Raw genomic sequence first — 24105 nt, 5'->3', positions numbered from 1 at the left:
AAGGTAAACAGTTTGTAACAAATTTATTAAAACTATCCCCATCAACAATTCCAAAAGCTATTAGCGTTAAATATTGAAACTAATTTTTAAGAGCCTAAAGGGAGCATTTTCAATTTAATGCCGAGATAAATACCACCTGACGTGATGGCTGCTTTCATTAGTTTGTTTCAGCTCTAGTGCCTGTAATGAAATTTAATTAAATTGATTTTGGTACTTAAAGGTACAGTATATGCAGTGTCCTGCAGAGAATAAAGCTAACTCAAAAGCAAAGTATGTGAGACTGCATTTCAGAAACAAATTTACCAGCCACAAATGTGACCTATCAGAGGAAGAGCAAGACAAAAAGATCTGACAAATTGGAAAGAAATTCAATGCAGTTTGGTAATAGAATGGATGCATTTGTTAAATGGCAGCAATTAATTAATAGGTAGCAACTGCACACTACAGGAAGGCAACCAGAGTACAGAACCAGTATGTCCTTACTGTTTCTTCCCGGGTATCTTCTGCTGGGCATTTCTCTACATTTTGACTATAAATGAATATATATATATATTCTTTCTCAATTATACTCCATGAAATTCAAATGTTAACATTGGATTGGCACTGCCATGTTTCTGACGGTATGTCCTTGGGAAAGCTGCAGGGATTACATTTGGGGCGCGAGTTGGATAACCACTGTAGAAAACAAAAGTGATACTGTAGTCTCACTGGCCACCTTTTACTGGGCTAAAGGAGCAAACAGGTCCTTTGTCTCCCTGCTCAACTTTGAAGTAGTTTTGAAAATAAAGCATTTTCTTCAAGCCCATGGGAAATCTTTTCAGGGTGAATAAATTTACTGTGCCAAACACACACTGCATAGGTAACTTATGAAAAAATACTTTGGGTTTTCCACCATATTCTTTTTTGTTTAAAATGTAGGGAAAATGAGAAAGGAGTTTTCTATTGTGTTTTAAGATTTTCAAATTCTCAGAATTCTAGAATTCTCTGGTAGCTGAGTTCTTGACTATAGGAGATGATTTGTGGAGGTGGGTGACATCAGACACGCTGTTTTCTCACTTGTAGTACAGTAACACTATGAAAACTGAATGAAATTAAGCCCTGATGGGAACTGACACCATGATGACACAACGGGGAAGAGCACCTGCCTGAAGAATTCACAGAAGAGAGAAAAGAGAGGGGAACAAGGAATGGGTGGTGGTCAGGGATGGACCACCAGCATCACCAGCCTTGATGCCGTGCCTAGCCTGGATGACCTCATGGCATCCACTCAGAAAAAAACCTCACATCAGCTCATGTGCCAATAGCCATGCAGCAAAAATAAAAACAAGCCCTATCCTCTGACTGATTATGCTGATCAGCTGCTAAATAGCCAATGACTTAAAAAAGCACTGAGTGGTTTAGAAAAAGTATACATTGGCTGCATGCAGATCAGTATCTTTCTGATGCCCTAATATTGTTAGGAAGAAAGAGAGCAACTTCTTGGAAGCAGAGAAATCCCCTTAGGGAAAAGAAACAAGAATGATGCAATAAATCCAATAATGAAATAGCTAAAACCTGAGAAGCGACAGGGAATGTTTTGTCCTGTCTTCCCCAAGTTTACAAACCCTCCAGCATGCTACTTGCTTTAGGCTTGATCCTCTTGTGACTATTATTAATAGACATTTTTCCAAATGATTTGAGGAATACAGGACCAGACTTGTTTTGTCATCCCACTTCCTTATCTATAAGCCAGCATTTTACTGGTTCCAGGATATTAACTGCAGTAATAACTGCTCCTGTAATGGTAATAAGCTGTAGAAACGTGAAGTTTTGATAGGCAACCGCTTGCAGGAAATCAGTAACTAGACCCACCACGGTGTTAGAGGTAGGTGATACAGCAACAAGGCCAAGTGCCTGTAAGTACGTAATGCTGCATCTACTTGCTTTGAAACTCAGCCAGACATTGCTCTGAGTTGCTGGTGTTGCTTCTTTCGCAAGCAAAGCACTGCTGTCAGGTTAAATGAAACATTCTGACTGGTGTGCACCAGTGTGACACTGCCTAGAGTAAAAGATAAATCTGATGTGAATTAAGTCAAGGCTCATCAGACTTACACAGGTCTAAGCAATTCTTCACTGGGAATTTGTTGTCACAACACTAATAAGACATAACAGAAATTAGAACTGGATCAAATTATCTACATACATTGACATACGAAAGTTATGTGCATGACTTGACTGTGGTGAGAAATCTAAAATGATAACAAGGTTGGGGTGATCCCCATATGTATTTCAAAATGTTCCTAAATGGGATTTTTGAAATAATGTGGATTAAATGTTCACCAATCACCACACTTACTACACTTTACAACCTCGCTTCATATTAGTTTATTTTAATAAAAGAGAAAGAATAAATACACTTCCCAGTGCTTCTCAACAGAGATAACCAAGACTGACTTCTCTCCTTCTGCCATCCCCATGGCAGCGGAGGGTAACCAGCCCCCCCATCACACCTGAATACTGAGTGTGCTAGCAGGACTGCTCTCTGCATGCCGCTGAAGGAGCTGACAAGGAAATGTCAGCTGCTGAAGAAGAGACGGAGACACGGCTGTTCTCTAAAACAGCCCTTGCTTTTGTACTTGAGGTGTGTTTACTTTGGAAAGGGATTTCAACTAAATTCTTGCAACTCTAGAAATAATTTTTCAAAACCAAACCAACCAGTTTTAGATAAATAATCTAATTTAAAAATAAAGGCATTCTTTCATTTTTTCACTGTATTGAAAGTGCCAAATCCTTTTATCAGTAAATGATTCCTAAAAGGATTGTTCTTTCTGGATTTGCTTGCGTTGTTTCCAGGAAAACTCAAAACTGGCAGAGAATTCCTGGGCATTGATCTGCTTTATGATGTATTCTGAATAAATCTACTTCACTGACGGTTTCTTCTCTCCCATCAGCTAAGCTACAAACAATTATAAGCAGTATATTGACATTTTTATTCCTAGAATTTTGTCTTTTGCTTCCAAAGTGATAACTCAAGATCTGCTGTTGAAGAGATGAGAAGAGATTGAGCCTGTAAGACTGGCATTCTCCCAGTTTACACATCAGTGGCTGCTATTTCAGCTAAATCCTTCAACTAATTCTGCGTTAAGTCTGCTAGTGGAAATCTGGAGTAATTTCAGTGGCTTCAGAAGATGAAGGGCTGCTGATTCCAACTGTTCTGTTTCCCCTCCTCTCCCAAAGATTTCTGAGCCAGGCCCTCAAAATCAACAGATACAAAGTGAAGACATGGATCATTGAAGCTCATCTTAATTTGAGGATTTTAGCATTCATGTTTATCGTTTTATTTATACAGCTTATGAAAGCCAGAATATCACTTAAAACAGAGAAATTATTCAGGTTTGGGCGATTTAAAAATAGTATTATGATTTGGATAAAAGTGCAGGAGTCGCTTACAGCACAACCACTTAGCTGAAGTGGTTAAAGAAAAATACAGTTTGCTTCTCAAGCCTTATGATGGTGATGGCAGTTAGTGTTTACAGGTTATGTCGGGAGTATGACATACTGCTGCTGTGCAAGCCTGGGAGGAAGGTCACTCGCTCCTCCTTTGCACAGACATAACAGAGGGAAGAGGATGGAGACCCTGCTGAGAGCACCACGGTAGCAGCGCCATCACTTGAGCCAAGGCAAAGAGCAGTGGTGGCTGGCCTGGGCAGGGAAGGACGAAGCCAGCAGGGCAGCAGAGCTGACACTGGAGCAGCCGCCTCTCCCGGGGGCTCTCGGCTCCCTGCCCCAGTGCCTGATGCTGGAGGCTTCCCTTGCTGCTCCCTGGCCAGCACAGCTGTGTAATACACACACGCACTGCTTTAGCCTCCTTTCTTATGATGCACAGTGGGCTTGATCTCAGTACTTCTCCCCTTTTTACTCTCAATTTCCATGTACAAATGGCTTTAAGTGACCACTTCTGCATCCCAGACACAGCAGAAGTTCACTTGCTTAAGAAGCTGAAAGAGAAATAAGTATTTAGGGCAGCATGAGGCTTAAAGAAGGGCTCCTAGTTATTAACTGCAGCAAAACTGTCTGGCAGTGGATGAGGATTATTAAATTCTCTGTAGGCTTTTTAAAGTGACATTTTCAGAATCAGTGGTTAAACTCATTCTTTTTGAAATTAGACGCATACCTCCCAGCTTCCATCTCAGCTTCTGTGAAAGCAAAGCCATTATTCTCCTATTGTCAGTGTTCCACCTCAAAATCATTTGGAATATTTTCTACCCCTATTTCTTTCTTGTCATCACAGAGCCTGAGGTTCTATATTCTCCTGAGAGTTTCACCTAATTTTTTTCTTTCAAAATACCACAGACGGCCTTGGCTAGTTTTCTCTTTTTCAAATGCTTTTTTTTGGGTCTAGTGTTATCTTCTAATAACGTATCTTCTACCATAATTTTACATCTCATCCCTTGATTTTAGCTATGAAGAGACACATGAAAAGTGAGAGATATGTTAATTACTTGCCAAATCTACTCAAGTAAGAAAAAGTTAGGTAACTATCCCTGGTTGTTTTATACAGTGCAACTCTGGGACGTTTCAGGAAATCACTGAGGCATTGCTTTACCTATCCATAATTAATTATTGATTTCCTGTTGTGCAAGTTGCAAAGATGACAAGACCTAATCTGATGAATAAAACAGCTATAGGAAAAGGGAATTGTATGTGAGGCAAAGCATGAAGGACAAGACTTCAGATACGGCAGAGTTCATTATTCATTTTGCTGAGGTTATATGCAGCTAAATAATAAACCTTTCAAAACACTGCAATAAAATGAAATAAATTCATTTTTCAAAGCATCACTTTGCCTCTTAAACAGTAATAAAATAGTTTTAATATATTTTAGAGGAACTGAAGGCAGTATTTGGCCCTTCAGCTAGAATTTCTGTTCTCCTGTTTTTCCCTGCATAAGGTATATAAGCTATAACTTAAATTGTTAGAATCCCACAGAACTATTTTTGCTTGTATCTTGTATGCACAAAACCCCTTGGATCCAAGAAAGTGTTTACAGTATTTTTTTACTTCTATTGTAATTTTAATTCCAGTAATGCAATTTTACCTATCTGAACGTGTTATACCCTAGAAATGGAAACTCCCATTCTTGGCCACAAAATCTCAGGGGCAGGACAAACACTACTTTATGCTCAGGAGCAGTTTCTTAAGCCTACTGTCCTTACAAAGACTAGAAACTAATCAACACCTCATTCTTAATTTTCATGCATTAACCTGTAAAACCAACCAACTACAACTCTTCTATTATACCTGTGAACATGAAATATGAAAAAAATCATTATCAGAATAAAATCTGCACCATTATTTCTTATGTTGAAGAATCTGGCAGGACGGATGATAACGACTGTGATCAAGAGCTATTCGGACTGTGCTTCCTGAAGAGTGGCACTGTGGCTGAACCTGGGGATTGTTTTATTCAAATGTGTAGCTGCCTGACAACAAGGAATCAGCACCCCTTTGGAAAAATCACTAGACACACTCCCGGTGTCCTTGGTTTTAGGTCAAAAGATCTTGCACAAATAGACTTAAAACTACAGAGTCAGAGATCCAACTGATTATGGCTAAGCTGCATGAGTTTGAAAGATACACTGCTCTGAACACGTAGTTTACCAACACACTGAGGCATTAATAATGAGAAATGCATATTCTTTTTTCCTGAAATACCTTCAAAAGTTTTTGATTTGGTAAAGAAATACTTTAGTATTGTTAACTCAAACAGGAAGACGCTATTGGACCGAAACCTACAACTCCCATTTTAGAGAAATTACAACTTTCTCTAAAAGCACTTGGCAAAATTAAAAGTAACAAAACCAACTTAGGAACTGCCAGAGAAACTTTTCATTTCTACTTATTGTAGGAAGAAGAAGCCATAGCTCTTTTATCAAGACGAACTGTATCAGCTAATAAATGAAGTAAAAAAATTCAAACAAAACCCACATGCTGCAAAAGAGACTCCTTTCAAAATACAAGGTTTCTTTCTTTGAGTCTGAAACAGCAGATTTCAGGCCATTTTTTAATTCTGTTAGCAGTTTCACGAAGAGAAGATGGAAGAATTGAGAAGGACTTCCCATCATTTCCCACCCACCCATTTATTAGATCATGTAGAACATCAAAGATCTGAAAGTAAGATATTGATGCACCAGCTTAATATTTCATTGAACTTTGATGGATTTTACATGTACTGGCCATGTTAAACAAACACTTTTAACCTCCTTATAAGACCCAGAAGAACAAGGATGATGATAGCATAAATACAGCAACACAGAGGAGCATCAGCAAAAGATGCCCAGTATTATCATCAGACCATCATAGCTACACTATTTACCTCTGAAAAGAAAATATGCTTTGATTGCTATAGTAATAAATTTAATTTGATTTCCATCCCCTCTGGGCTGCTTGCATATGCTATTACTACTATTAAAATTTCTGCTGACCTATTAATTTGCAAAACCATAAGCAGCCATCCAATGCACCCATTCAAGTTTGTTGGGAGAAACTGAGTTTCTCACCAATACTACTTATGTGCTTTTATCTGTGTCTGAACCTAGATATGCAAACACCAGGCATAGAAGTTTATTAAAAATGACATTTTGTTCTGAAGGGTAGAAATAATGTCCCTTTAATGAATTTTGGAGAAAAGGACTGAAATGAATTAAAAATGGTTTCTCCTAGCACTCATCTTTAAAAGACTTTGGCAAGTCTTTAGAAAGACACTTGGATTCTTTTCAGTATTGTATATCTGAATCCAGCTAAACTTTGCTTGCCATTAATTAATGTTATTTATATTTGTTTTAAAATATTTAATACATTATTTAAGTGGACTAAAAATGTTCCCAGTCCCAAAACACATGCAGGTAATTTTCTTAGATATTTACTTTGTATCCAGGTATTAAAATCCAATCTTGTTCTGAGGAACTGTATATTTAAGAAGAAAAATTCTGTAGGTATGACCTTCCACTTACGCATAACCCTCCATATTCTGCATGCCTACTCGTACCTCTACCCTAAGGGTATTTCAGAAACTTCAGTTATACAATTCCCTTCAGAAAGAAGGCTCTAAGTCAAAGATACTGACTCCTGGGCTGCATTTTAAATTTTCTTTTCTTCAGAGAAGTTCAAAGGGTGGAGAACTTTAGAGACAGACTTTACACAACTATGAGATTAAATTTCTCTCTTCTAAATCTGTACTAAGTAACCTTAAAATGGGCTTGGGTTTTCAAGTAAAAAATATCTAGTCATTCCCACATAAGTCAGCTGGAGCTTACCATGAAACTTGCCATCAGTGCTGAGGATGCTTTAGCATCACATATTTGTATGCCTCATTCTAGAGAATTGGTTGGACAAACTCTGATATTTCATGTAATTGTTTAGCACCTTTTGGGTCTACTAGGTTTTGGATGAGAATGGTGCAGCTTCCACGCACTTCTTAGTGAAAATTTAGAAGAATTACTGCTGACTTGTACAACACTAAATGTTAAAGGACAGCACTGTTATGCCTTTAAGGCCCTCAAGGGAAAAGCAACAATCAGGCATAGCTGCAGATACTTTCTAAGCTCATAGCTAAAACCATTAAGGTTTATCCCTTTACATATTGCCAAGCTTTCTTTGTTCAGAAATGAAGCTTCAAGGCAGCATCTTCTACATCCATGCTGTGTTGTAAGTTTTACATACACACATCTCTATTTGTGTATACATATACGCACATATAGATATTTGCCAGCAAAAATGCAAATATGTTGTCACACAGACATATAAATATTTGCAAGGAGTGCAAAACCCATATTTATACAATGGACAAGCTAGGAAAATCGGAACATGATCTACTCGACTGCACAAGTAAAATGATAAGCATTAAAATAAAATCAAAATAACATTGTTTGACTCTAGTATTTTTTAACAGTTTAGATATAAATTTTGTCTATTTTCTATATTGTTCTTTTTAAAAACTAGGCAAATTGTTTAGAATGATGATACAGCTAGGTGAAGACACAATATATTTGTGTTATGCCAAATGCTGAGATTTTTTTTGTTTCTCCCTCTCTTACTCTTTTCAGTTTATACCCCATTTATTCCATGTGTGAATACTTCTGAAAACTTCTGCATATGCCGAAGTTTTTACCTATATAGTTTAGCTCCATTTATTAGCACAATTTCCTCTTTAGGCTTCATGATTTTGCTTATGATATGTAAATTCCTACTGTACAGATAAACAGGGTATTATTTAAGCAGGCAACCGGCATTAAGAAAGCCACAAATGTTAAAATTTACTTGATAAAGTTTTGAATATTATTAAAAATACAACAGCTGGGAAGGCATACACGATCAAAAGAGGAAGTAAGGTAAATGACAAGTTTATACTATACAATCATGCTACCTAGCACTAATTATGTTGAAAAATGTAGCACCAATGTAAAAAGAAAAACAAAATTCCAGTCTAATGTATCATTCCTCACTGAAGAGGTTTTGTGTCTCTAAGAAAGGATGTGAAAAGATCAACAGATTATTCTTTGGTCTGCAGCTACTACCTGTTATTTCCTGCAGAACAGAAAATATGCCTTTGATTTAATGAAGAAATACTTCATATTTGCATGTCCGCTGGGAAAGGCAAACCTATTTTACATGAACACCAGAAACTAATTTATAGCATAAAATGTAGAATTAATAATAATACAAAACACACAGAAAAATCTGTAACACCAACTTTTTCTCCAGTACTGAAACCAATGACAAATTCATGATAAAGTATTTAAAAAGATTGCCATTTGATAAAAAGCCACATTTAAAATGCTCATTTAAATGTGAATAACATGTTTTTAGGCAAGAAAGACTGAAATAGGGAAAAAAAAAAGGAAGTATATATTTGAAGACTATAATTTTTTTGCTATATTGGTTATGGAATCTGTATCGTCTAAAATTAGTCAGATGATGCTTTAAAAAGGCTTGAGTATGTTAATTCCACAGAAAACTTGCACGTTTCCTTTATTTAAAATCAATTTAGGAATTTGGTTAATTCCTGATTAACAGAAAGTAATGTCATATATCAGACGATGAAATGCTGGGCATTTTAAATATCATGTTCCTGTCAGCTAAAGATTAAAAGGAATTACCCTAACCTTGAAAGATATTCATGTCTAAAGTATTTAAATGAGATCTTCTCTGATGTCTTCTTTCTTCTGGGCAAACTTAGTAGAAAAAAAAAAAAAAACAAATGAAAGAAACAGCATAGCTACTATGACCTGTGTGATCAGCAAAAACATATACATTCTTAGTTTCTCTAAATGTTTTATCAGAAATAATAGACAAACATATGTATACATAAAGGTTTCTCCATGGACTTACTTGAATGTTGTGCCTATATAGAAGGTATTTTGTTTTTCCAGTAGTGCCATGGAGTCATATTTTATAATGAAAAAAATATTAAGAGGAAAACAAAAGACTATGCTTGCTTAAGGAAACTGAATTTGAGTACCTAAAATCAAATAGCGCCTCTAATAAAAACATGCCCAGTTGTGCTAATTCTCATCAACTCTACTTATGTATGAGAGAAATCTTTGTTGTTCTTACTAATAGATTTTGAAAATTAGCATTTTAAGAATTTAATTGACTCATGGAAAAACTGATTATTCAATAGGTATTCTAGTTTACCTGGGATCCTATTACTGAAATACACAGCTATTGCTTTTATCTTAGAGATGCCATCAGGCCAGAAAAGAAAGCAAAGAGCTTGATAAATTTAATCTGCCTTTCAACACAGTGCTTATCAATAACTGCCTTTCTGTTTGAAAGGTTGAGACAACAAAAAAAGAGATTACAGAAATGCTAAAAAGCTTTTCAGGGAACTGAGTGTAATGCACTTGCTTCCCTCCCTGATATATGCTGTCCTCAGAGCAAAACTTTGCACACCTTCCTCACATGGCTGAAATGCGTAAGGCTGCTTTCCTAAGTGAAGCAAGATGCTTTCCACCTAGAACCAACAGGGTTTAGGAAATTATATTGTGTAATTTAAAGATATATTCTCTAGTAAGGTTTTGTTACTTTTGATTCAAACACCTCCTGTAGAACTCTTTTGGGTACAAATCTCATATGCATGAAACAACAATTCAACACTGGTCAGCTGACAGCCAGAATACCTGGGTTGGGGAATAGATTCTGGTTTCTTGGCTCTGGGAGAGAGTATGCTGAGCGTGCCATGACCCAGAGTGGTGGGTTGGTGAAAATCCTCTGTCATCAGTCACACTGAAGCTTGGGGCCGCCCACTGCCACAAATCAATCAATCAGTCAATTATTTATTAATCAGGTATTTGCAGTTTCATAGCTAATATAAAAATGGGCCCTAGACAATGCCTTCTCTATAATGATAATCTAGCTTTATATTACAGTGGTGGGGTTTACCTTAAATGAATCCATCCTTTTTCTAAAAGGGTGACATACTAACCTGAAAAAGACCTTGGCAATTGTACAGAAATAAATTAAGCCCTGATGAAAGATCAGCACTGCAAAAGACATATGCTCATTAATGATCCGAGCACATGATTAGTTCCTTCAAGTCAAGCCACTTTTTCGAGGAACTATTATGTTCTGGATTTGGAATTCAGATCCTTAATGTAGGGTTTAAAGTTCTGCACGGACCTTTTCACTCGATAAATTTAACCTAAACCAGCATCTTTTGGGGGGACATCTGACTGATGATCACCTTACCAGACGAACACCAGGTTAGGTGTTCCAAGTCTACATGACAGCATGATGTAATTAACATTTTTAAAGGGTGAGTAAGTGTATTTTACTTTAGGAAGCACTTTAGATTCTGAAACTCCTTGACTAGGGTTTGGAAGTTTACTGCTGGCAATTTTCATGGAACATTTAGCTATAAAGGACTTTCTCATAGGGTCATCACTTTATTATTCTGTAAGTCAGATGAAAATAGAGTTCTCTTCTAGATCCAGACTGGCTTAACTGCTTCTAAGGCTTTGGGCAATTCTAAATATCTTTTCCAGCCAATGACAGACAAGGCCATCTTCAGAGTGACTACCCTGAATTCGTTAAATGCCTATCACAATAGTATCCCTATTGTAAATGGCACACTACACACTGAAGGATGACTGACTTTAACAGCCTGCCTGCTTTCAAATAATTGGGTTGTATTTTTACTCATATAGTAGGTGAATAGGATTAACATTTCTATTACTCCATGCAGAACAGAAATGTATTATAATAAATGGGAGAGAAAAATAATTTCTACAAATTCATTGCGATCTCTACTTACATCCTAGAAGACAGAATAAGTGTAAACATAATCATAGACTGTAAACAGATTTTATTGGAGCCTAAGTGGTTAGGCAAAGCAAGGCAATTAATAGAAAACATATTCTTTCTGACAGTTCCTCCAGCTCTTTGATATTACACACATTTAATGCTAATTGAAGCTTGTTTTTAGCTAATAAATTTTCTTTCTGTTAAGCTCATTTAGGACAACCCTTTTGCTCAAATTTCCTCATGTAATTTAACAAGCTATGTGTGTTTAAGAGTAGTTGGTTATTTTCTTGAATATTGAGATAGATAGTTTACCAGGTAACAGAAATCTCTCTCTTACAGATCATCTGTATTTTCCAAGGTGTCCCCAAATCTTCAACCACTTAACACCCTAGACACTGGACTGGCGTCCAGTGTTCCTGACATGGGAGAAGGTGTCTTTAAAGAATCACCATATTAGATCGTTTCATCTTGCTTGGGTGGCTAAACATAAATGGGACAGGACCTCTTTCTGGAGACTGCAAGCAGCACTTAATTCTCCTTCTGACAGTACAGATTACCAAGATATTTGAAGATGAGGGGTGCACCATGAGTCTGAAGCACACGGACAAGAGGAATAGCTCCTCTACCTGGTTTTTCATAAGTGCTGGGCCACTGACCCACCCATGGAGCTATGGATCATGTGACCATTAAGCACTTTTGAAAATCAGATTTCAAGTATTTTGGAACAGACTTATGAAAACAGAAGCGGTTAAATGACCATTTATGAAAATGTACGTCTTATTTGTAGAGAAAAAAAGTTTGAAAATGACATGACATTAAAGTCACTCTTTAGGAAACTATTTAATCTAATGATGAAAAACTGAGAAGATAACTCCTTTCTTACTTGCTAAGCTTTAGCAGTATTTAGAAATTAATCACACTAAGTAACCTAAACACTGTTTATATGGGACTGAACATAATGTTGTTTTCCTTTTGTGGGATTTTTTTTTTTCCAGATTAGATTTCTGTTGCACTGAGCAGTATTTTCTGTGAAGCATTCTGTGATGAAGGACCTGCCATTAAACTTCTGGGATGGCTGGCAACTCCTTCAATTCAAGACTAAATTAATTGCTTCCTCTTGGCCCATCGAGGTGTTTTTGGGGTTGTTCCCCGCCCCCCCCCCCCCCCCCCCCCCCCCCCCTATAATTTTAGGACTGGAAACATTTATGCGTTTTAGAACTTTGTCCTGTTGGACCATGTTAGGATAGTGCCAGACTAACCATAGCAGGGAGTGACATCCTCTTTTTACCCCCAAAGCACAAGCCCAACAGGGATGGTAAACACTGTCACCTCACTCACAGATCTGAATGCTGACTATTTACTTCCTGTGCCTTTTCCATGCCAGCCCAGTCTATCAAGTCTACGTGTCCCACTGAAGCCACAACACAGCTATGAACTGGAAATCCTAGTACACTGGACAGAACCTGTCAGTGGAGCATACAGGGTGTGACATAGCTCTGCAAACACAATGCATAAGGTATTGTGGACTTACAGAGCTTTCCAAGTGGAAATTGAGACAACAAAGCCAATGTCTCCTTCTCCTTGAGCTTGCAGCTCAGGCTGTGGGAAGTTAGAAACCTATCCATCATTCTCCTGAGCCAGAAAAGCTACAGTCTCCACCTCAGCATGCTTTTCAGAGAATAAAAACCTATTTGAGAAGAGAGACCAACAGTTCAAAGAGTGCAACTCCTCTTGTATTAGCTATCAATAAATGGGCACAATGCTCCTGCTCCAGCAAACTGAACAAAAGTGACACAGAAACCTTTATCCTGATTTTTCACAGGACCTTGGGATTCCTAGGACACATTGGATGCCGCAGATTAGTTAGCCTGTGTCTCCAGTAAAGTTCAACAGGCTGCAAAAGTTCCAGCTCTTGCTTTTGGGGCCTTACAGAAAAGACCTATGAAATCAATAGGGCCTTCTCATTGCTTTCATTGGGAGCAGGATCAGCCCACTGCGGAGAAGTCCCCGGGTAGCACAACTCTAAGCTCTGGACTGGCTCAGCTACATTGCTTGCAGAGCTTGTTCTGTCCACTTGCTCTGCCTTTCTGCTTAAACAGCATATGGGCTAGCTTGAAACTCTTTTTCCAGAAACCTATCTCTAGCTTAACCTGGTTTATTAGATATAATCTTCCATGCCTCCTATCTCACTGACTTGTGGAATAATTTTGCATTTTGTCAGGATAAAAAAGATGGATAAGACTTGAAAATTTTGTGTTGTCAAAAGATACTGTTCATATTCTTAGCCAGATACACTACGACCTTGACACAGGGTATATTGCTTGATTTGGTCAATGAAATTAACAGAGTTGTTGCAGTTGCTGCTGCAGTTTTTGGCTTTGAATGGCCCAGAGAAAGAGGCAACGTCTGTCAGACACTGAGCGGCACAACAAAATTTGTGTATGCTACTATCCTTCTTAACATGCTGAAGATGACACCCTGAAATCTGTTAAATTTGGGCTATTTTTTATGCAACAGCTGATTTTGACAGTGTCCTTGGAGGCTCCTTCATTTAGTTTTCACTATGTAGGCATATTAATGTTACAGCTTTGGTTAAAGCTGAGAAGCTTGCTCACCCATGATGGGATTGGAGCTTGCACGAAGCAATGCACATACCCTGCTTGGGGCAGCCCTGCTACTGGCAGCCAGTGGAGGACTAGTTTCTGACTCCTGCACTTCACAGCCAGGAGTTTATCAGGGAGTGCTGCAAGTGGGAAATTGGTGCCTGTGCACTTCTTGGCTTTTGGTCCTTCACAGGTGAGACAAGTCATTAGGTGACCACATCAATCCCTAACTCTGGATGGGCTTTCTGTCAGTGCAGCTGATACTCTGCCAGCGATGGGATGATTCCTGTAATATTGAGCAAAATCAGAAAAGTTAAAGAGGTTTTCATGTTTTTGCTGACGCAGTCATATTTGGACTAAATATATGACTACTGCTGTATCAGCACTAAACATATGTTGCCTTCTTTCCCCATTAATACAAAGAAAAATTATTCTATTCTTTGTACCTCTCCTTCCTGTACTGCACGCATATGGCTCTAAAATATACCACAATTCAAACTATTTGGTTATACTGTTTCTCAAACAGTAAGAAAAGTGCTGCTGCTTTTCCTTAAATGTGATGTGATGCCTGTAATTTCTTTGTATTACAATACAAAATCGTGCCTCTCTGTAGGCCACCGATTCTTTGAAAGTAATTGTATAGATACTTCAGTACATAGGAAGAAATTGCTGATGATAATACAATGGGATTTACCTGCACTTCAAAAAAGGCTGTGCAAGTGCGAGATCCTGCAAAGTGCTGATCACACTATATTGTCAACTGTATGTTCATTCATTTTTACTAGCATGTGTGTTTTAATAGAACAAAATAAAGATTGCATTGAGTATTAGTATAATGAAAACTGTTCTAATTTTCCTATCACAAAAACATTATTTTCCCAACAGTGGTAAAACTCAGGCAGCCAGCATAAGTCCGCTATTACAGGCAAGTTTAATAAATACTATGACTTTATAAAGATAACCGTATGTCTTTTAACAAACGGGAGTATTTTAAATTCATTATCTGAACATTTTGATTAAAAGAAACCATATTTATACAAGGTTTAACACCATATGTAATGGCATGTAATGAGTACACAAATACATAGCTGAGACTGACCTTAATTTTAACATTTTGTGAAGTCTGTAGGAATTAGCCAATACAGAGATTAATGAAATACTTCTTGAGAATACAGACAATCTGTCTGCTGTGAGTGTCCTGGAAGCTACCTCAGAGGCTAGCCTGCCCTATTTTCCACACCACATCTATTTGTGGCAGCAGAAAATGTTCTTGTAAGCATGCAAGGTACTTAGTACCTAAGTATGCTTAATATGTAAGTATGTTACCAGGCATTCACATTGGCAGCCAACTGAATGCCCTTTAAGTAACAGTATAATCAGAAGCCATACAGCATATAGATTACCTCATGCATGAAGAAACCCCAGAAACTGCTCTTCTATCACAGCATATATATACAGACAGAAGGTTGAAAATGAGCCAGACATTGTAAGAACCTCTACATGATTATGGTGCAATAAATTTCAGCCTCTACAGTGCAGCCACCCACATGTACAGAAGTCAGGCTATGCACACTTCCAGTGCATTACTGCCTTGTGTCAAGAAAAGCCTGCTCTACCTCATGTTTGTTCCCACCTCTTAATGGGGCAGTTGAGTACCAGCTCGTTACTTGGAACATCTTTGCACATGGCATCCCTAGGCCTGCCAAGGATGACTGAAAATACTGGAAATGAACAATGGGAGAGACTCAATAATCATCTTCCTTATTCCTCACACTTTACACAAGCAGGGCTGAGGCATGCAAAAGAACAACAGCATTTCAAACAGAAGCTTCTGCCAGTTTGAGATTTGCTGCGTAATTTCATGTAACTAAGTTCTTTTCTTGTGCAAAATACATACAACACAGACTATGCCACTGTGAACTTTCCCTACTTCACTGCTCTTGTGCCTCAGCCTTAACTAGGACCTGAACTTTTGTGCCACATGAAGTCTTAGCTCTCTTTGCTAAGGTTACAAATACAAGTATCAATTAGATAAGCTGTCAAATCCCATGTAACAAGAAGACCTTTGAGAACTAATTTGCAGGCTGATACTCAAATGGGATGTAATTCAGTTTGGAAATATTCAACAAGAATTACTTTAAATGTTGTAATTTACTAATTAGACACTTTAGAAGATATATAGGATGTTGTTTCACAGGATCATATTACAGTATTGCAATTCATTTTTAAGAGGCCCGTGGGATTGGTATGGTACTACAGATTCCATACACTCTGAAAACCAAGTATATGATGCTACTGTCTTCCAGCTCATAGGAAGTGAAGCTATCAAGTTTCAGCCCAGCTCCACATGTAATTGGTCACTAAGCACCACTACTTCAGACACTCTTGTTCACAATCTCATGAGGAAATTTGGGAGGGCTGAAGGGCTGGAAATCTGATAATCTTGTCAGGACAGGGTGGGGTGGTCTAAAAAGGAAAGGTGCAGTGGGAGAGCTTGCATAGGTATCTTTATGGACAGAGGACTTCACTCTCCAGGGCTGTCGGATCCAGCACTATTTGTATTAATTATTTTGAAAATCAAATGCACATACCCTTTTCACCACCACATGTATTTTCAAAAGATGAGGGAAAAAACTCAAAGCTCCAAATATCTGAAACTTTAAACTCTATGTAAACTTCCAATCATATAAATGTTTTGGTCTAAAGTCTCTTAGCCCCCAGATTCGGATAACTGTATGAAAGATGATAAATCTAGACAAAAATCAAGCCTTACCTTCTTGTAGAGACTTCTCAGGTCTCTGTACTGCCACATACTATTGAGGACCTGAGATGCCGCTTTCACCACTTTTGGCGAATGCCTGTTACATACATATATTCAAAAAGGAGAGAGAGAGAGAGAGAGAAAGAGTGAGAAAGAGACTGTTAAGTACAAGACTTCATTCATCCCAAGTTTCAAATGCATTGCTATGGATTTAAACCCCAAATTAGTGTGTTTCAAATGTACCATAAGATCTTTGGTTGGCATCTTGGAGACCAATGTGTTTTTCAGCAAGGGCAATACATGTTACTCCTATAGTAGTAATTATTCAGTGAATGGCAAAACGTGTGTTCCTCAGCACACTGACAGTAAGGACGCATGGCAAGAGCACAGTAAGAGGAATGGGAGAGGTAGCAGTTGGCAAAATTGTTGCAGACCCTCTTCTTACTCTATAAGCTGCCAACCTTCAACTCTTGGTGGTGTGCTCAATGTATTAAGTTCCTCTTAGCAGTGGCCAAAAGAAACACTCTAGATGGGTGATGAGCACTGTTTTTGAAGTGCAGAGCCAAGATGCAGAAATACAACTGATTATAAAAAGTCATGACAAATTTCATCAGGAATCCAAATTAGGACCTGTATCTTGTTCACACCATTACCCTTTAATGATGGCAATACAATGTTATGGTTGAAAACCATATGTAACTTCACATGGACTTTCTCTTCAGAAAGGTTTTGAAAGAAGCTCTAAATTACTGTTAGAATTAGTTGGAGTCACATATTCCTCTTGGCATAGGTAACTTAAAAAAAAGTCTAAAAAAAAAGGTATTAGAGTATTCAGCTCAGTCAAGAAGGGTCAAATAAAAAAGGACTGGGAAAATAACCCAGCCCACTGAAGAAGCATACACTGTGCTGTACCAAATAAAGCAGTAGAGCGCTAGAAAACCTTGCAACGGCCAAAGTCTGGGGTGAGGATTGATGGAGTTCGGGGCAGTCACTGAGGTGATTCATGTTTTACTCAGAAAAGGCACATGCATTGCAAAACCAAGGAGAAACCAGAAAACCAGCAGCATATGCTACTGGTTTGGGCAAGAAGTCTCAGGGGTCAGGCTTTGGTGCATCCTGTGACTTCTGTGAAGGAATGCTGGTAGGCTGACAGTCAAGCTGGTAAAGCGATGTTCATGACACTACTGATTGAAATAAAATAGAGTATTTCCCTGGTAATTTATTTGGTGGGGTTTTTTCCTCTCTTCCATTTCTTACCCAGACTACAGCAGTAGGGGGGTAATTAGTGAATAAATCAGAATTTGTTAAACCCTTTCAACTATAATTGTTTTTATTATACTCCCAGCTGTACTGGCTAGTGGGGTGCTGGCAGCGTGGAGTAACCAGGAAAATAACTGCCAAACATACTATGAGTACTGAGGAGAAACAGGAACTATATGAAACTATGAAACCAATATGGGCTTGGCCAATATGACCTTCTGAACACCAGTTCTCTCATGCTGTCATACAGGGAAAGCGCTCAAGCCCTGGGAATGTTCCAAAGGCTATCAGGGCCAGCCCCACACTCCTGGCACTGATACATACCAGGATGTACAGTCAGTCTAGTATCCCGCACTTGTAGAAGCAGTCGCTTCATACTGGACAAGATAAATTCATACTGAAGTGGTTTACTGTATTAAAGTGAGCGTGCCAGAATTTCCTATCAGTCCAATAACCAGCAATTCAGATTTTTAAACAATGGATTGCCTGTAAGAAACCAAACCAAGTAATAGTGCACAGTACTAAAATTCCTGAAAGCTTTAAAACGGAATTTTCACTTAAGGTGGGCACTTGTAGCACTGTGAGTCGACAGGTTTTCTTGTTCTAGAACTGTGTAACCTGTAACAGTTAATAGCACAGGACAACTCAAAGTACTTGAGAGGAGGGATATGCATCATGATTTGGGAGGGCAATTTGGAATTACTCAACACTATCTAGCCTAAATACTTTCGTTCAATATAGATAGGTCTTTCACAGTTACGAGGGTTACATAGACAGTGAAATATACCCTCAGATCCTCATAAAACTGCCCATGAAACTCTGAAAATTCTAAACTCAACAGATATTAAAAATCTCTACCAGATAATGAAAAGGTAGACAAATGCATTATTCTGAGGAAAGACACATTCAACTTAAAGAGAAATGGATATGAATCTGCTTGCAGTATCAGTACATTTGACCTAGAAAATACAAATGAAATTTTTAAATAGATTTAATAATAATAAAATGCAAATGTAAATAAATTAGCATAGTATGGGGAGCTCCCACAACTGGAATCACATACTTCGTTATGCTACTACTTTTTATCCCTTACAATTAGAATGTGAGAATGTTTCAATAATGAATTTGGTATGAAAAATAAAAGGGTGATAATAGAGGAAAGGAAATGTGATTAAATTATATTGGCAACGCTCCGATCACATAGGCGAGCATAAGTTCTCATACCAAATGTAGGGTGCATAAATCTTTCCTTCAAGTTGTGGCCTGGCTTTGTGGGGCTCTTTTAGAGCTCTGGTGCTGCAGTAGGCTGTGTGATGACAGCTTCGAGCAGGTGGACTGATGGGTTTTGTACACTACAGTGAAGGCTTTTTGTTTTCAAACTGCCATAGTCCCATTGCACTATACTTCTGCAGGTTGACAAATATGAGAACCAGGCTATCTGTTTTAGGCAAAAGAAGGATAAAGAGTGAACTCTTCATGAAGAGTGTGTACATAGGAAAACAGACAAGTTGAAACCATAGCTGCTCTGAAAATGTCAACAGTTGTGTGTAAGATTTCTGCATGTTTCGGTGCCTCAGAAAGTAGTCTGCAGGTATCCTAACGCTCTCTGAGAAGCAAGGTGATAGGAAAATCCATGGATTTACTTTTCTACTATGCCCCACCTTACCAGCAAGCTGGCGGCAGGGAAAAGGGTGCTGTGAAGAGGGACAATGACTTTACATTCTTCATTCTCAGAGCAAGAGGACCAGTATCAGAACTGTGGTGATGTCCCTTTCTTTCACAGGATCCTTCCACCCGCATGTCACCCTTTCTGCAGGGTGCAATCCAACAACTCTGCTCCCTAATGTTTATCAGGATCTTTTGGAAGCGCTTAGAGGTAACTGTAGATAATTACTCTCCCTTTAACTGCACATGCAGTGCACTCCATGCACTGCTGATGGCATGTCAAAAATAAACACAGCAGAGACTTTTGCTATCAGTATTGTCTTGTTTCTTGTCACCTTTCACACCGGGCACATGATTTCTGATGAAACTAAAGAATTCAACTCATGATTGCACAGAGGAGGCAAACACATTCAGGACTAGTAATAACTACTGGAGATGTTAAAAAGGTGCAAGGTGATTTGCAAAACATACTTGTCTCCTTTACTCTTAGATATGCCAACCAGTTTCTCAATGCCGCCTGCGTCTCGTAAGGCCTTGGCATTCTCCATGTTTTTAGTGATGACTTCATGCAGAGTGCAGCAAATGGCAGTAACGGTGTCATCTGACATGGCCTTGCTTGCTGAGCTGTTGCTGTTGTTAGCGCCTGGCAGTCGGTGGACCAGATCCCTCATGGCATACTTGCCTTTGTTGGAAGAAAATGAAGGGAGAATTCAGAAGATATAGCAATAAATGGTGATGGAGAAGTACAGGGAAAACATGCAAGACTATTAGCACCATTTGCATCATCGCATGTAATCTAATTGGCTACTGATAGTATCCTGGAGCAAGCCACATTTATACGATTGCACTTCAAGCCTTTCACACATTAGGGACTCTGATATCCTTCCACGCTACATCAGTTGGAGACTTTGGATAAGGTTACATCATGCCATTAGGTGAATGAAAGGATGACAGTAAAGGCCAAGTATATGTGTAAAGATAACCTGAATACCACACCTTACAGAATGTGGCAAGTCCTCATCTCCCACCACACAACTCATAACTTGTTACAATAAATAGAATGTGCATCAGTTGTTAAAAACACTACAGTGAATGCAAAGCCAATGACGCTGTTATCTGTGAAGAAGTCTTCTCTGAAGGACCAGTTTCACTGTACAAGGTTAATTCCATACCACATGCAGTAATTTAACTGGGTCTGTTAGTGTTTCTTAAACTTTATTGCTCAGAGGGGACACCATCTTTTCCACACATCCTCAGTTAATATGCATAGTACTAACCAGAAAGGGAGCCTTCCTGACATCTATTCACGTCTGATGTTTAGTAAAGAATTACTTTATACAACACTAACCTCCAGAACTTAAAATATACTAAAAGGAAAGGGGCTATGAATTTTTAAAATGGTCACATTGAACTGAAGACATAAGAAAGAAATTCTGTTGATTATGGTTGGACTTGATTATCTTAAAGGTGTTTTTTAACCTAAATGATTCTATGATTGTACGATTATTGTAACTTTTTTCATGTTTAAATGAACAAAGATTTTGGTTTTTTGCAAAATTATGCTTGAAAGCCATGTAGTGCTTGTGAAAATAATACAGAAACAGTCTCTGAGTATTTGGATGTGTGTGTGTGTGTGTGTGTACATGTATATATATATATAGTATAAATGTAAATGTAAATATATATATATGCAGGGCAGGGTTAGCACCGGCACAGATAAACAAGAAGCCTCACACCAGTTTTAGAGGGTCATTATTATGGCAAAGTCGCTGTTCAGACCTTCAATGCAATAAAGACAAGATCAGAGGGGGCGAGGGCCTAATGAAGTTCTTGCTGAGGTCAGTGAAACAACTCTGAACCACCTTCAGTGCAGCTGTGCTAGCAATTTGCATACAGCAATCACCGTTAAGTGTATCATGCAGGATGAAAAGGACAGGAAAATTGGGAAAAGTAAATATAATTAGTAAACTAATCTACATCACATTTTATGAATGAAATAATCAGGTATGATTATTGTATATAATATGATAATTTAATCAGGTTTCTGATAACTTATTAAAGTTCTGATCAATTTGTATTTACAAGTACTTGTTAAAAATCTTATTTCTGAACTCATAAATTCAGTTGCGTGTGTCGACATTTAAAAGCAGAGGTAAAAGGAAAACCACATATTTTAAGTATCAGATGTTAAACTATTTTTATTTTTCACAATTTTGCCTGCTGTGGTAGAAACACAGACAGTCGTTTGGAACAGAATATTCATAATACAGATAAAATTAAAATTGTTGTACAGAAATGTTAAAGGTTATTAAACAGATTTTGTGGTAATGTGAGTCTTAGAAACTACCCACTCTGTATCATATAAAAACATTCCTGATTATATAAAAAGCACAACATTACCAAAAAAATGTGTGCAGCAGGATTTGAATCTTACCACTGTGCTGCAGTACAAATACAAACCTTGTTCTCAAACATTTTTATTTCATTGCACTTAATATTTCATTGGTCATTTCCGTTATTAACTTTTCATCAATATTAATATCCGATATCATACAGATGTTAACACCACTTTCTTTTTCAGAAATGGTTGGTTTGAACGAACTGAAAATCTTTTTTTCCCCTGCACATCTATGAAACACTGTTCAAGAACAGCCTGAAATGCTATTTACATCTGGATCTGTTTGTTTTACGTAACATGAACACATTAAAAGTTGCTTATCACTTACAGTGACTCTACTTCAATTTGTAGCATATAGCAAATTAGGCTTGTGTATCAATAAAATTCAATAAGCCATGATTTGCTGTAGCTTTTACTCTTCCAATGTCATGTCTGCCACTGGTCAGGAGTAAGTACAAGTAGATAAATCAGATCAATGAGTCCTTCTGATTTACTCTGTACACACATCCAGAACAGACCAGTATTCCTTTTTCCTTTTGTACCTCACTTAAAAGTGCAATGGAGCATCTCACCATCTCAGCCCTCTGGAGGAACCAGAAGACAGTGATCATTCCATTAGCTGCCAAAGACTGTGTCACTTAGCACTGGGTATAAGGCAATCTGGATGGCTGCCCCAGGCAGATTTCTTTCCTGGAACTAGCCTAGTATTCCAGACAATAGTATTCGTAGCAGTACACACCCCCAGACACACAAGATGCTTCTTACAATAAAGAAAGGCTTTGGAACTATCAGGAAAAGCTCAGTAGGAGAACGAAACTAAACACAACTGACCATGGTATAAGCATTCTGGACATGTTAATGCTCAACAATTCTAACATTTCTGCTGTGCATACCCTTAAGTTAGGCATGAGAAAATCAAACTAGTATTAGATACTTCCAAACAATAAACCAGACTTTTGATAGATATTGTGTAACAGTGGGACAGTACAGCATCCCTTATTCTGAGCAGCTGTAGTAATTCCAGCTCGATACTACTACACCATTCTTAATCAGTTGCATATTTAAATTAAATATTCTGAGCGGTTTTGTGTTTTTTTTTTTTTTTTTTTTCCCCAAAGAATTGCATCAGACTTAGCCTTTGGATAGAAACTGTCAGAAGACTCACAGTGCACATTTTGTAGACCTAAAATCTAGTCAGCATATTGCAGCTGTGGCAGCTGTGCAAGCTGGTGTCCAGTTTGGAGACCCTCCCTAGCAGAACCTGTCATGACAATGCCAGGCCCCTAGTCCTACCAAGTGCTGCCTGTGGGAGACACAGGCTTCCTCCTCCCTGTCATCAGCAAAAGTCAGAACTGCCACCTCCAACAAAGCTCATCACACATGCAGGTAAAGCAGCTGACCGCAGATGGGGATCATGACTCAACGTGTCCTTCTGGGTGGCACACCAGCAGGATGAAGAGGGGAGTGGCTGGGCTCTAATGTTGATCTAAGCCACTGTTTACACGGTTTTAAAATCTATTAACAAGTGAACTGTTAACATATTTTGTGTAGCTTTAGTACTTTGAACACTTTGTTAGCTATTTTAAAATATATTTGGGATGAGAAACCCCACTGCTTTAGCCATAAAAAATGTATCATTAATTTAATTTAATTCAAAATGTATTGACTTATATCAAAAAAGCAGTAAACTTGCTTTAATACAGAGTTAAGTCATGAAGTTAGAAGTTAAGGGCTATTATTTATACTGCAGAAAACATTCCACAGTAACTTGACTGCATTCTAAATGTGTTTCCTAAAACTATACATATAGTTTGTTAATAACTGTACTACATTAATAGCAAAAAAAAATTAGTTCTCCGTTAAGTTCTCTTATCTCAGTTATGTTCCTGCTGTGTTACAACAGACATGAAGGACAGAACAGTTATGATTTCTAGCATTACCTATAGAAGAAACCTTGCTCTGGTTTAGAGTGGTATAAGTGTCGAGTAATACCAATAAAAGCACAAGTACTGCTACATGTGCCCAACACAGCTGACAGCACATATAATCCTTGACTTCTGCATTGGTGTATCTTACAATCTACAGAGTGCTTGCATTTACAATTATTTTTCAACATTAAGAACCTCTTCTGAAAG

The 24105-nt window shown here is 38.0% G+C and overlaps 1 protein-coding gene across 9 annotated transcripts in view; it reads right to left on the bottom strand.

The window, feature by feature from the left end:
- CTNND2 (catenin delta 2) overlaps positions 1 to 24105 on the bottom strand; it is a 680248-nt gene that overhangs the window by 18921 nt on the left and 637222 nt on the right. For 6 of the 9 annotated variants that reach the window (XM_040587098.1, XM_040587099.1, XM_040587105.1 and 3 more), the window contains 3 exons: positions 20044 to 20254; positions 16660 to 16744; positions 10161 to 10286 (listed from right to left, as the gene is read on the bottom strand). In XM_040587098.1, the coding sequence (XP_040443032.1) occupies positions 10161 to 10286; positions 16660 to 16744; positions 20044 to 20254 (422 nt within the window). The remainder of the gene's footprint in view (positions 1 to 10160; positions 10287 to 16659; positions 16745 to 20043; positions 20255 to 24105) is intronic. The other 3 variants (XM_040587100.1, XM_040587101.1, XM_040587107.1) reach the window with 1 other exon arrangement.

The sequence above is a fragment of the Falco naumanni genome, chromosome 3 (assembly GCF_017639655.2).
Source record: "Falco naumanni isolate bFalNau1 chromosome 3, bFalNau1.pat, whole genome shotgun sequence".
Classification (NCBI taxonomy): domain Eukaryota; kingdom Metazoa; phylum Chordata; class Aves; order Falconiformes; family Falconidae; genus Falco; species Falco naumanni.
This window is presented reverse-complemented; position numbering and strand designations above follow the sequence as displayed.